The 15,119-nt window shown below is 37.1% G+C and overlaps 1 protein-coding gene across 2 annotated transcripts in view; it reads right to left on the bottom strand.

Annotated features, from left to right (window-relative positions):
* Window positions 1-15,119, bottom strand: part of NR5A2 (nuclear receptor subfamily 5 group A member 2) — a 119,178-nt gene that overhangs the window by 38,617 nt on the left and 65,442 nt on the right. For both annotated transcript variants that reach the window (XM_063115127.1, XM_063115126.1), the window contains 2 exons: window positions 13,485-13,604; window positions 5,180-5,327 (listed from right to left, as the gene is read on the bottom strand). In XM_063115127.1, the coding sequence (XP_062971197.1) occupies window positions 5,180-5,327; window positions 13,485-13,604 (268 nt within the window). The remainder of the gene's footprint in view (window positions 1-5,179; window positions 5,328-13,484; window positions 13,605-15,119) is intronic.

Genomic DNA, 15,119 nt, shown 5'->3' on the forward strand with positions numbered 1-15,119 from the left:
CACAGTATTGCAGTGCTCTTACAGAGGGAGGGAACATTCCTAGGGCTGCAAATCAGAGTGGGGGGAAGAGGGGGAGGGAGAGGGTGGTCAGGGGACAACTGGGTGAGGACATGGGGTATAAAAGCAATTTCTGGTAATTTGTATCTCATGGATATTCATAATAATGAAAATAAATTTAAAAAAGAGATAATGTGCTTAACTCCTTTAAGATGGTGAGACGCTACAGAATGCCTGAACCAAACCTGGGGATGAAGCAAACCACTCTTCAGTCAGCTTTGCTCTTGAATTATGACCTCTGCTCCTGCACAGACAGGGCGAGGTGGCAGTTTGGTGAGGGCATCTAGCAGCAGTAGCTTTTCTGTCTCAGCCAGTTGAGTCATTCCCTAAGGCAACCACAATCCATCTTCCCTGCGGTGTTTACCTCCATGAGGACAAATCTTACTTGGGAAGTGTATTATCAAATGCCACGTTCAACATTTGGAAATCTGATGGTGAAGGAAAGAGCTACCATGATGAACTAAGACATGATTTTCTGCATTCATGTTACTGTAAACAGGATTCCAGCAGCTCCAAGTAAGAATTGTACAACATTCTTCGACTACTGCTAGGTAAGCCTGGCTGAAAGCCTATGATTTTGTGCTTGGTTGGAACAGAAATGCATTTTTAACCTGGCTTTAGCCATTAATACTGTTTCTAATCTTTCAAGTTAGCTTTTTCAAAGAGCTTGTCAATGAGCATTTCCCCTCATCAATTAGGAAAATGCAAACTAATAACAGAAATAATTTAATTTTGAGGTGATATGTTTTAGAGAATTCTTTGGAAAAACTAGTCTCAGAAAACTAACCTGCACTTGAATATGACCTTCTGGCTAAATTATTTATTTATCACAGATTACTTTGGTAAAGGCTTTCATTAGAGTTTAAAACTGAAATAAGTCCATTTGTTTACCTATTTTATCAGTAAACATTTTTTAAGTCCCTACTGTGTATCAAGCAATGTGCTAGCAGCCTGCGGTACAGAGAAAACATAAAGCACAATTTCTAACCCCAGTCAAGACTCATTCTGGAGCACTGAATTCTACTGCACAGAAGCACTTGCAGAACAGAACAGTCCATTTCAGTCCATTAGACTCTTTCGAGTCTAAACTTAAAGACATTTGAAACAAATATTAGCCACGTTTTGGTTTGGGAAATCTCCTCAAAGAGAATAACACTCTCTTTAACTTAGCTGAATATAAGAAGTGCTTTCAGAAATATTAGCTGGTCAGAAAACAGAATAATTTAGAAACAAATCAAGGGCGTTCATTAGGATGTAATATGACTATAGTATTTTCTCTTGCCACCTGGGATATAACAAGAGTCCAGCAGTATCCAGCCACTGAGTCTCCAGGCTAAGAAAATCCAAAGATCAGATTAACAGCTTAGTTGGCATATTCTGGTAACTTGTTGCTTTGACCACTTAAGCCACATTAATGTTTCTGATGGACTTGACCATGTGATGACATTATTCAGGATGCTGCAGCTAAAAACCAGGTGATTGTTTTCCAATTCTGTATCTGTTTTCGGGAGAGAGCAGTTTGTGTTCTACTGTTCACTGGAACGCATGCCATAACGATATTATGTGAGTACTGTGATCCCCCGTACTTCTTCCTGTACAGGATTATTTCTACATTTTTGGTGATGGACAGTAAACTTCCTCTCATCTGTCACTTTGATTCCTTTTTAAAGGAAGGTAAAAGCATAAACCAATAAGTAAAAGTCAAAAATTTTATTTTGGCCTCTCTTGGGTTTTCACTAGCCAACTTAGAATATCACCTTTTCTGCCAAGTTATCAATGGGCTCACATTTTGTTATGTCATGGGTAGGCCACAAAATATTGTAATTTAATGGGATTTTAAAAAACATTACAACCAGCAGAGATTGGGCCTCCAGAGTCTGTTATATCACACATAGAGAAATATCCTGACAAGGTATTTTTAACTTTTATTTCCTTTTTCAACCAGCTTAACCAATCAATGTCTGCTCACAAATACAGTTTGAGGGGGAAATATCAGATAGCAGACCAAGACAATGCTAGCTAGCTGTACTTCTCACTTTAGTCCTGTCATTAGCTTTTTGGGTAATAAGTAATCAGCTTCAGTGAAAAATGACTTTCAGGAGAATGGTTGCTACTGGAACCTGCTTTGACTCAACTGATCAGTTTCTATTTCTGGAGATTTGTCCATTCTGGCTAAACACCCAGAAACCCAAGACTCATCCTAGGTGTCTCTTTCTTAACTCTGTCACATCCCGTAGCTTGCAGCCTATAACTGGTTCATACATACTCATCTCATCTCATTGCATCCCCATCCCATGTAGTATTAAAATGCAGTGTTTCGATTACATTGTAACGCAATATGAATATACTAATTATCCTGATTCGAGCATCACATATCACACACAGGTACTGATAGTCAATGCTGTACCCTACAGATATGTACAATCAACTATGTTTCAATATAAATAAATAAAACACAGGCATTGCCCTCTGTTCCAGTTCACTTTCCATGTTGCCACCAGAAAGGCAAATCAACTTATATTACCCACCTTGCCCCTTTTTTAAGAACCTGCTCTACTTTCTAATTGCCTAACAGAAGGAAAACCACGATGCCTACTTTTGCTTGCCACTTTATCCCCAGTGCCCAGCTCAGTGCCTGACACCCAGTAGGTGCCCATTGAGTATTTGTGGAATGTACCTGAGGTCTTCCTTTCCAGGACCAGGCTCTTGCCTACCTCTTTGGCCATGTCTGCTGCTTCGCTCAAACACTATTCACCTACTAACAGTTCCCCCAACCATGTCTTGCTCTCTCTTGCCTTCCAATATTTGCACTGGCCATTCTTTTGGCTTAGAATACTGCACCTGCTTGGAATCACACCCCACCTTCTCTCACCAAACCTGTCTGAAAACACTGCTGCAGTCCTCCCTCAATGTATTTTCCTAGCCTTTGACCAGTGCACAAAATCCTCAATTTTCTCCAGGATCAACGAGCTCAAGGCTGGGCTGGGATCAGAACATACTGGGTTTCAGATGCAGGGGGTGCAAGCCTAGGACTTAGGCTCAGCTTGCAAGGTTGGCTCTGGTGTGATTTCATTCTCAATCACAGGTAAAACAGTTGTTTAGGGGCTAGCCTGGGTACCTAAAGGTTGACTATCCATATATCTCAATGAAGGTGGAATTAAAAAAAAAAAAAAAAAAAAGGCTGATTATACATTGTTTCTGTGAGGAAAAAAACTTTCCGACTTATATATTGGAAACTACCTGAACTTTACTGCTAGTTATTTTTTCTGTTTCTTTAAAAATAAACTCGGCCCAAACTCTTATTCACCTCTGATGTGAAAGCCATGCTTTCCTTTCTTCCTTAAGCTGCAAGTAGGCATTGTTCTAAAGGACATTCAGACTAGCTATTGAATGGTCCCCTATGCTCCTTAAACAGTCAGCACACTCATTAAACAACAGAGTATGCCACTGAGGTTCTGATAAACACATGGCCTATTTGTTCAGGAAGATGATTAGTGATGTTCAAAGGTTGAAAGCATTTAAAATCTGTCCTGTCACCTCGTATGATATTGGCAGAGAATATAATAATTTTGAAAAATAATGAAGGAAAGATAAAAGTGATGAAAACTAAAGATGGCTCATGGTTAACGTGCACATCTTCAAAAGTAATACAGTTCTTCAACTAATTTAAAAACCATTGAAGTGAGATGACTCTCTCTAAATATTTTATCACTAAGATGCTATAAGATTTCTTACATATATTACCACACTTTCCACTTAATTACTGATCAAATGTACTAGCTGTAAAGACTAAGGTCTTGCCATAAACCAGAATAATTTGTGAGATTACATCAAAAAGGCCTATGCTATCTCCCTCTTGCCTTTCTGAAATCTGTTCTTGGGTAAAAGATGCAGATTTACTTGAATAGAACTTTCCTGTGTATTGCAGTTAACACAGAAACCACACAGGATCCAGTCCTGGCACTGTGAACCTTTGAACACTACATCTATAAAATTCTGTTGTCTTTTTACATTTTCAGTAACATTTCTTTTTGCTATATTTATCACATTTTCCAAAATATGAAAACTCTCTTTTTATTTTAAATGTTGACTAGATGTGAAAAATTAACAGTGGTTCTATTACTTCAAACCACTCCTTTATTAGCAACAGTTGTGCAGTGCTGTCAAGAAGAGTTTTAAAACTAAAATACCGAATTTGGAGAGTAGACACATCTGTTTTACTTTGCAGTTCGTTTTATTGTTTTATTTCTTAGGATATGAATTCACCACTATCTTATAACTGAAGACTAAAGAAAAAACATATGTTGGTAAATCTGATTTCTGCATGTTTTTCATTCAAGGAAGTTGCCTCCCTCAGCTGTCTGCCAATAAGTAATAAATGGACTTGGCAAAAAGTTTATTTAAGTTGGCTTTATTAAGCCAACGAAATACAGAAATCAAGTAAGGGACAAGCAAAAAAAATCTCTTCCTTTGAAGTCAATAAAAATCCATCTCCTTAATCCTTTTTTTATTCCAAGCAGTGGCGATTTTTTCTCAACTGACTCACTGAGAACCTTGATTTAGCTAATCTGTCTTGCTTAGTTATCTATCTTCTCCAAAGCTCTCCTAAAGAAGCATCCTTTCCCTTGACAACTGTCATCTTTTATACTGGCATAGTAATGCATTTGGTTATAAACATTCTCTAGTTAATCCTGATAGAGATTTTAGAAACATATTTTAATTACTATCCATATTTTAGAAGAATAAAAACAGCAGTTGGTGGTAAGCTGAAACAAAAGGCACATATACACTATCAATGGTAAAAAGATGGCTAAAATTTGATACCCCAAATCTTTCCAAGCTATCTCCTTTAAATCTCTGTCATAGCTTTATTTGTTTACCTGTCAATTATAAAGAAAATCCAGGACTCCAACTGAATAACTCTTTTTCTACACCCCAACCTATTGGCTAAAGGGCTATGAGTCATGTAGACATATACATAAAAATATACTTTGAAGATCTGAAAGGAGGAGCATTACCTTGGTAGAACAAAAACATACTCGCATATTGACTTGAAGACACTCAAAATTCAGCATCATTTAGTAATCTTTGGTTGTACATAGTACGAGAAAGGATTTCTTACCTAAACTAAAGAGCACCAGGAATTTCAGACACACAAACTCTCGCTGATCAAACTGTAGAGAGCGAAGTTTCACCACTAACTCCTGTGCGTGACTCATAAGATTGTTGAGAGTGGCCCCAGCTTGCGATGCTATTATGGAGTAGTCCACCTGCAATGCAGAACCACAGTCTTAATGACTATCAGAATGAGAAATATGTATTTGATCTGAGATTAAGAATTATGGATAAATCATACCGCAATTTAGACTTATAACAGAAGGAACTTTCCCCATTAAAGTAGTTTGAGATATATGCTATTATTATAAAATGCATCACAATCATTCCGATAAGTCTAATCATTTTGATAGGTTTTGTAGAAAACATGTTTTGGCTGCCTAAATTTTACAAGTATATATACCTTTTTTATATTATAAAATTACATTATATAAGATAAAAAAAATTCTAACTCACATGAATAAGCTGAAAGAAAAAATACTATCCATAAAAAGTGAATCCAGCAGAGCATTCTATATGTATACAATGATATTAACTAATGCATGAGGAAAGTAAAGGCAGAGATAACATCTCTGTTTGTACTATGAGACTACATTTTAAAGTAATCGTGGTTAAAGATTCCATGCCTGTGGATGACGAAACAATTACGTTTTATATTTATTCTTTAGTTTGTTGCTTCCTAAAAAGTGATCATGTAAAACTGCTATTTTCTGATGATTGCACTAGATTATGTCAGATTAATACACTTCTTTTAAAAGACAGCAATGACCTTGTTTATAAGAATAATAATTCCTTGGTCTGAAAAACAAAAAGGAAAAGGCTTATTTCCCTTTTCACTTAAATAAAAAAAAAAAAAAAAAAAAAAAAGCGCTGCTAGGTACCAATCTTAGGTTACTCATGGAGACATAAGAAGTTCAATTTATAATAATAAGTTAAGATGTTGGGATGGCTGTCAGTGATAGTACTGGCTTTTGCTGCTGCAGTTACGGCGTAATGAGAAAGCCCAGTTGGTATCCGATGCTCCCATGCTTTTTTTACTGGAGAACTCTCAGGCAACAAGATACTCTTTCAGGTGCATTTAATATTTGCAGCAGCAGCAAATTTGTCTGGGAGGCAAGTCCTCATCTGCCACTCATCCAGAGCAGACTGTATTAAATTTTTATATTTATTGACATTTCATTACCATAATTGACTGCACTTGCTTCTCTAGGAGAAGGCACAGGGCTGCCTCCTAAGCAGGAGAACTAGTCCCTTGAGCAGAATTTGCAATTAAAAACAAGGCAGAATGGACTTTTTTTATTGTGTAAATATGATGAGTTGAATTTTCAGCTTTAACTAGAGAATACTGGGTGTACAGAAACCTTTTTCAAGAGTGAGAAAAATTATGAGTAGTGGAAAGACGACCCCCAAAGGTGTCAATCAGTTTATATAGAGTCAACTATGCACGAAAAAGCCACAGCTAATGTGCTATTCAGGAAAGCCCTTGTGTCAAGCATGCACTGTCCTACCTCCTCTACCTGTGTGTTGGCATCTGTCCACTAAATTTAAACATCAAATGTGCTAAGAGCTCCTCTGAAACAGGAGTGTGTGGAAGAAAGGGTCAGTACACAGGCAACCTGAACCCTGAGCTGGAAGTAGACAGGACAAGCTGCTGAACTCTGTGGAGCACAATGAAGGTATTTGTCTCATATACAAAGTGATGTCCCAACTATCATTTTGCCAGTTCTCTCACATGGGAACTTTGTACTTCAAGGAAGTTCTTGCTGACAAGGAGCGCCTGAGCTCTTAATTCTTTAAAACCTGCCCATGGTCTAACTACTTCAGATAGTAATAATATAAATTCTATAGAGACAGATGGGATGGATTAGTGCACGGCAGCAGGAAGGACTGATGGTGCACAGTGGTGGGGGGAGCCTGGGACAAGATAGGAGATCGGGGGCAACACTGCCTCTTACAAATGAAAAGCCTTGGCTAAGTCATATAAAATCTCTGTCCCTTGGTGTCCTCATCTTTAAATCCGGCAATTAAGATAGATGATGATGATAAATGCCTCCCACTTCTGTGATGTATCAAGAAATGATCGTAGTTGGGACAATTCTACCAAATTTAAGCTTGGAATCAAAATTGAATGCACTGCAGATGCAGCTTCATAAATACATAGTACCTTTTAGTGAAAATCACTAGTTAAGCCCTGAACCAGGAATACTGGGCTAAAATAGAGCACAAATAGGTTAGTATTATCAATTTTTAAGACAGAGTTAATTAAATTTTGATGTGTGTGTAGTTCTAACAGGTCTATAATACGTTCAAATACTAGAATTTCATACTTGAAAATGAACACTATAACTGAAAGGAATCTAAATTGTTTCACAGGATTATATATTTACTGAGAGATATTTAGTGAGACGGACCTCACAAAATCAATTGGCATATACCAACAACTTTATAGCTACACATTTATTTACATACTAATTTGAAAGCTCAAACATGCTTATTAAATGGGGGCTCCAATAACATTTCTTTCAAGGATAATTTATCAAATTGCACAGCTGTGAAGGAGGATGGGTGATTTATTCCTGAAACAGCACAAAGATCTGCAACTTCCTTACATTTTATTACAAACATAATTATATTTTCATTGTTGAATGCAGAGTCTGTGCTCATTTCAGGAGCAGCTGGCCTTGTCTTTTATGTACTTAGTAAAATTAATTTATTGGTCTTTTACATGTAATCTTTATGCCATTAAATTCAAGGGAGATATTGAAGAAACACTTTAAGCTGATGTCCCCTTTGGATAAATTTCACTCATCATGAAGGTAGAAACAGTTTTAGCTAAATTGCTTTTCATTCTAATCGCCAAAATTTTGATGACTTGTATACCGTAAGATGCCTGTCATTTTAATATGATACGCAATAATAGAAAATAATAAGTTGCTGGTAGATCTTTCCCTTAGGATGATGTTACGGTGGCTGCTAATTACCTACAATATGCAAATACTAATACCTGACCCCACTTCAAAGTACTCTATTGTTATTGTTTGCATACAATAGATATATATGTGTATATGGGTGAGTGACTGCCTGTGTGTGTATTTAGAATACTGGATAGAAATAAATTCTTGTCATAAATATTAAGATGCTAAATATAGAGTACTGATTTGACAGTGCTTTATATCAGTGATAACCATTCTTTCCTTTTTTACTTAATAAGGTTATTTAATGTACACTTTTATACATGCCTGATTAAAAGACACAATTAAACACAACACCTATCTTTAAGGTTAAGTAAAAATTTGGTGTAAAACACTGGATCCTCATTTCAATACTAGGCATTGGTGTCCTGGGCACTTCTTTGCAGTGGGGCTATTTTAGTTACTCTAGTTCTGAATGAGCTACAAGGGGGCTCGATTCTGCAAACATTTATTGAGCAAACTTACTAGAGAGTGTGTTTAAGAGAAAAGTTGTGCTATATTATCTAACTTTTCTCTGTCTTTTCAAGCTCCAAGTGGCAGTCTCCAGGGTACCCTTCGTTTTTTAAATTCAGTCTAGTCTTTTTCTTCCCTCTCTGCTGTAATACATTCACATTATTTACAGTGAGCTGCATTCAGTAGGAAAAAGCCAGAAGATTGGGCCATGGAGCACCTGGGGCCTGGTATCCCTCAGTTGGTCCCGAGAGTCACTATAAGGCAATGTGTAAACACCACTGCATGTTTCAAGGTGATACAAAATTGCTGTCTGGGGCTCCCTTTGTGTCAGGACTCTGGCCCTGGTATTGGTACATTTCATTTGCTAATCTTTAAATACTCAGAATAATCATTTCATTTGTTCCAGATGTAATCACCACAGGGCAGTGGAGAAAATTCTATAAGCAAACTTGGAAATGTCTAATGAGTGATTTGGGAGTGCTGTAGTTCTTCTGGCTGAAGCTGAAAAAGGTGGCAAGGTGTAGTTAATGTTTTATATAGCAATTCTTCGTCACCGCTCCTCTCAACCTGAAAGAATTTTAAGCACTGGTGTCTGCCCTAAACTTGCAAAGGAGAGTCGATCAAATACTCTCACTTAAGGCATGAGGTGCTTCCTGGTAGAGACTGAATCATGTGGATAATCAGCTTTGAGTGCCCATTTTATTTGGCTTGTACTTCCTCCTCTGAACTATCTTTGCACCTTATCTGAGTCTGTGTCATGGGGCTTACCTGTGAGAGTGCACAGTGCAGAGCACTATGCAAAGGGCAGTCAGTCATCACAGTCATTAATTAGATGGGTGAATTACATCTCTTATCACTATTGACTGCAGGGCTATGTCTAACTTTTTTCCCCCTCACATCTTTGATTTCCCTTCATTTATCAGGCCATCAGAAATATTTTTTTAACCAAATAAAAAAATATATTCCTCTCCTATAGGAGAGTGCCAAGCTGTGTATAGGAAAACTTTACATGCTTTACTGGAACAATATCATTTAATCATTTAATTTTTTCCTATGATATCAACATCATGGCCTTGACACCAATGTATCATGCAAGCAGACTTCTATCATTATTTTAAAGTTCATGCTGTGCACAAATCCATGGTAATAGGTCAATAAGTCTCTGTGGCAGATAAATTATTTTATTTAAAAAAATAAGAAAAACCCTCATTTAAAATATGTGATTTCTCCAATAATTGGAAGAAAACAACAAAAACAGTTGATTTAGGGTAGTGGCATTATGAGTGATTTTTTTCTTATTTCTAGTTTTTTCTTAATGTTGAGATAATTTGATAGCAGTAATAATCACATTAAAATTGCTTCTGGATAATTTAAATTTACCTTTACAATATATTTATAATGCCATACCAAAACAAACAAACAAACAAAAAAACCACCAAAAACCCCTAAAAAGCAAACAAAAAACACAGTTCATGCATTTAGTCTCAGTAAAAGAGAAATTAAAATTACTACGATTTGCTTGGAAGTTCCATAAAGGCTGTCATGCACTGAAATTACACATGAAGACCAAATTAAAAGCCTGTGGTGAAGGCGAGCTCTGCAGCATCTATGAGTTATACAGGAAAGCAGTATGGCATGCATGCTGGTTAAGAACACAAACTGGCACCAGCCTGCCTGCATCTGAGTATCTGTTCTACCATTTATTAACTGTTTTCCCATTGAATCAACTACTTCTCTTCTCTTTGCCTCAGTTCCTCATCTGCAAAAAGGGGATAATAATAGCTTTCTTCATAGGGTTGTTGGCTCCATAAATGTCAGTCTTGTGTTGGCCTAGTTTTGATGACTTCTAGTTTTCACATCAGCACTTTACAGAAATATTTCCTGTAATTCTTATTGCAAATTTTTCAGGTAGATACCATTATAAACTCCACTGGACAGGGGAGGACACTGATGTTCAAAAGATAAAGGGACTTGTACAAGATGCCAGTTATTAAATTCTGGAATGGGGATATGAACACAGGTCATTCTGACTCTGGACTACATGTGTGTACTTAACACACATGCACACACACACACACCATTTTCATACCAAAGAGTGAGCAGTCTTCACTGGTAATGAAAATATATTCTATCCATAGTCCAATTGTTGCTAGACTATAAAAATAACAAAGAGGAAACAGTTTTTTTTTTTTTTTGCTTTCTTCAATTACTTCCCTTATTTTTCCTCTTTTTAAATCATTTTTTCCCTCCAGAATACTGCCTTACTCTTATGCTTAGTATACACCTTTCTTTCTTCACTTTTTAACTATCTTCTTAAAATTTGTGTACAACAAATAATTTATTATTGTTGTTGTCTTAACAAAAATATAGTTTCCCTGCCCTTGCAATCAGAGAAGTATTTACCATTCTAAGAAAGTTATACTTGAAATTTTCACATCTCCCTGGGCCACAGAGTTCCAGGAAATAGTCTACAGCAGTCAAAGGGCAATTTATTATTGGAAAACCATTGGCACCCCTGTCCCATGAGAATAAGTTGGAAGGTATGAGAGGGTACAGATGGGATGTGGGAACGTGGTGGGGATGACTACTCTGGGTCTTAAGTCCTAATGAACCTGTCTTAGTTCAGCAATCAGGTTAGAGATAGGATAGTTTTCATTTAGTGCAATCAGCTAATGTTTGTGACATATTCATGTGCCTAAAATATTCAGCATTATAGTAGGTACTGTGGGCATGTGAAAGAAGCATGTATATTAAAATATCTTTCTCAATTGGTTAGAGAGATCATGTGCTTTGGAAGTCTTCCTTTGTAGCACTTTTGTTTTCATCCTGTGAAATTGCAGGAAGTCCAGATATGTTCAGAATGTTTTGTCTGGCCTAGTCCACAACAGGAAAGATTTATTCCAAAATTGCCATAAATGAGAATGTCTGACTATAGTTCATCATTAGGCTATTCCCTTGGATTGGGTGAAAAAAGTGTAGGGAGGGGCTTTGGCATTTAAAAGGGTGGGCGGAGCTAGAAGGATGAGGCTGCAGGAAAGGTGGAAGGAAAAGGTTGTTTTTCCACCAGGGAGTCACTCATTCAGTCCCCGTGGCACAATGAAGTAGTGATTGATACTAAAGACTCAGATACCACCTATTCCTTGACTATTCTTGGTTTTGAAAATCAGAGAGGCAAGAAATGCACTTTCTCTACTTTTTAAATGGTAATTACTTTTACATAGGGGCAGCACTTAAGGCAAAATGAAATGTGAAATAAGGAGTATTTCTAAAGAGCAGGAATGAAAGTGCTTTGAGAAAGAACAGCCCAGACCCATCTGATTTCTGAAGCTCAGAAGAAAATGAAATCAAATTAATTTGTGGGCCGAGTCCTGTACTTGTGTAATGCAGCTTCTAGGTGGGCAGTGGTGGGAGACGTATAAGTGATTAGACTCTGAAAATGGGTACATTTCCTCCAATGACTTGGCTCACAGGAGGAAAATGCTGAATAACAATTTGAAAGCACAACAAGTCAAACCCATTGAGACTTTATTTTCTCATCTAGAAAGCTCTTCTCAAGAGAGGTGCATAAAGTACCTCTCCATAGTGATGGAGATGGTTGAACTAATTCAATCTGCAAAAACTCTGAAATAGTGCTTGCCTTTATTTTGATTGGAAAAATATGATTTATTAATAATACAGCAAATGATGTGGAGATAGCCTTTCATTTTCAAATATGCACTACTGTGGTTTCACAGCACATAAACATTTATGGCTGGATATAAAAGATCACGGTGCCTGAATACTGAAGTCACCATTGCTGAACAGTGCAGAGGTGCCCTGAATAGGTATGACCCAATGGACTAAAGGAATCACTGTGTTCCATGCATTTATTTAAAAAATACAGCAGTTGTGGAGTGGAGGGTGAGAAAGTGGAGGGACTTGTGCACATCCTGTACAGCTGGAATTAGGTCCTTTAAGTAGACTCTTTCTACAGACATCCACAAGTGTCACTTCCCTTTAAGTCTTTGCTCAAATGTCACCATCTCAATAAGGCCAAACTAACCATTCCTACTTAACACTGCAATCCATGAGTCACACGGCATCACACATACATGGATGTGTGTTATCTCCTTTTACCCAGTAATTCCTTTTTCTCTTCTTCTTTTATTCAATAGCACTTTGACCTCTAACATATTACAGGTTTGTTTACCAGAATTATCGTCAGCTTCTCCCTGCTACAATGTTTAAGTTCCATGAGGGCCAGAACCTTTTCCTGTTTTGTCCATTAATATAGGCCAAAGTCCCAGACTAGCACATAGTAGGATGTTCAATAACTATTTGTTGATCGGACAAATATCTATTCAGAAAGGAGTAGAACCTAATAATAGTTTTCTCATTTTATCTTCCTTTTGAATGACTGGCTCTTGAGAACTGAAACTCCTGTCCCTTCTCACTTACTTGCTTTTATATGCAAACCATTTTGAATGTATGTGACATTTAAATCAGTCTCTTTCACCAATATCATTTCAAAATAGTAAGGATTCCACAATTTATAAGGTTTTTAAATAGCTGACAAACAGTGTGGTACGTTCATGCAGAAGCTCGAGGGAAAAAAACCCGGGTACTAATCATTGCTTTTGATTTAGCAATTGTTCGGACCCTCGGAAGCAGAACTTTCAATCCCAGCAGACTGGATGCAGCAGAATGCTTATGATTATGTTTGCTTTTACAAGTTTAACTGTAATCATCGGAGCAGGAACAGAGTGCCCCAAGTCATCTTTTCTAAATTATTTGCAGCCAATCTCTCCCTTTCAAAGCACAAGAGTGCTTCTGACCTAGTTAAATTCCTGCCATTCTGAACATACTTAATAAAAAGACTTTTTTTTTTTTTTTGGTCTCTACACTCACTTGTTGCCCAGTAACCAGGAAGATGGATCCTTCCTTTCCATGTACCACTTGCCGGTAAATGTGGTCGAGGATTAAGAGCTCACTCCAGCAGTTCTGAAGCAGCTTCATTTGGTCATCAACCTGCAAAAGAAATGGGAAAAAATGACACTGCTATGTACTATTTTTTTGTTTTTGCATAATTTTCTATATATGAGAACTAACTATAAGCAAGGAAGTCTCTGCCAATGCTCAGATGCTCAGAATTGACATCACTGTTCCTGAAAATCATTATTTTCAATTGGACAAATAGTTTTTAGGCCACATATAAATACTTAAGCTAAGTATTTATAATCAATGACCTGCTAGGAAAAGGCGCTCCATTAGATTGATCTAATATTAATAGAACTATTAGAAATATGTTGTGGGAGGTACGGGCGCCTTGGACTGTCTGCAGAAGATACTGCTAGAATGACCCCAAAGGTATCTAAAGGTTAATACATTGAACGGAGGCTGAAATAACAAACAGATATTAGTAAGCTGTCAAGCCAAGAGGATTTATATAAAAGGAAATTAACACAACAGCTCAAATGACTTTTGGAGACAGAGGCACAGTGCCATTATTTGTCAACAGTGTTGATCCAAATTGTTGATGCTGAATAGAACACTAACCAAGCATGATTTTGCTGCTAACCTAAATTTATTTTTATGATATGGACAACTTATTTATCCACAAATTCTCTCAACTTCCATTATCTTATCTGAAAAATGGGCTAAGAACAGTACCTCCCTTATAGGACTGCTGTGAGGATTAAAACGCAAAGTGCCTTGTCCTGATGCATATTCCATCTTGCCCTCCAAGAAGCTGAATTCTTCAAAAAACATATCCACCTCATGTACAGTCCACATAGCCACATGTGGACAGCATATTGATCCATTTCTATGGTTATTTGTAAGAGTTTACTCTTAGTTTTGTAATGTACACCTGCCAAAAACCTTGGTGTACCCAAATGCAACAGCCATGTTTGGATATACTCTATACATTTAAAAGTAGCACTTGACATTCATATGTTGTGTGATATTTTTAAGAGTTTTTGTGTATTATTTTAGATTTGACTCACAGAACATGCCTTTGAAGTTAACAGAACTGGTACCATTGTATTCAGTTTTCAGATGAGAAAATGGGGTCTCAGAGAAGTTCAGGGACATGCCTAAAAATTCTCTCTCTCTCTCTTTCAGATTCTAGGGTGTCTCCAAATTACATCAAGACATCCTGGAATTTTCTAAACCAAGTTAATTTAATTCACTTTAACAAATTCATTTTAAAGTGGCCATTCAGTGGGACCCTGGATAATTGCCACTGATTCATTAGCAGTGAGAAGAGTCTGCAGCTAATTTTATTTTTATAGGTCCAGGACATGGTAAACATGGTCAGGAGAACACTGAACTTAGAGTAAAAACAAGAATTTGAGGCACAGTTCTACACACTCTAGCTGTGAAAGGTGGGCCATGCTTCATTCTCAAACCTCATGTTCTCAGCTAAAAATACGTAAGGGAAGTCTTGTTGTGAGGATAAAACAAGATAGTGGATGGGAAAACCCCTTGTAAAGTGTAAAGCAATACGTGAAGAAACAATAACAAACAGATGCTGCCAACTGC

The sequence above is a fragment of the Cynocephalus volans genome, chromosome 11 (genome assembly GCF_027409185.1).
Source record: "Cynocephalus volans isolate mCynVol1 chromosome 11, mCynVol1.pri, whole genome shotgun sequence".
Classification (NCBI taxonomy): Eukaryota; Metazoa; Chordata; class Mammalia; order Dermoptera; family Cynocephalidae; genus Cynocephalus; species Cynocephalus volans.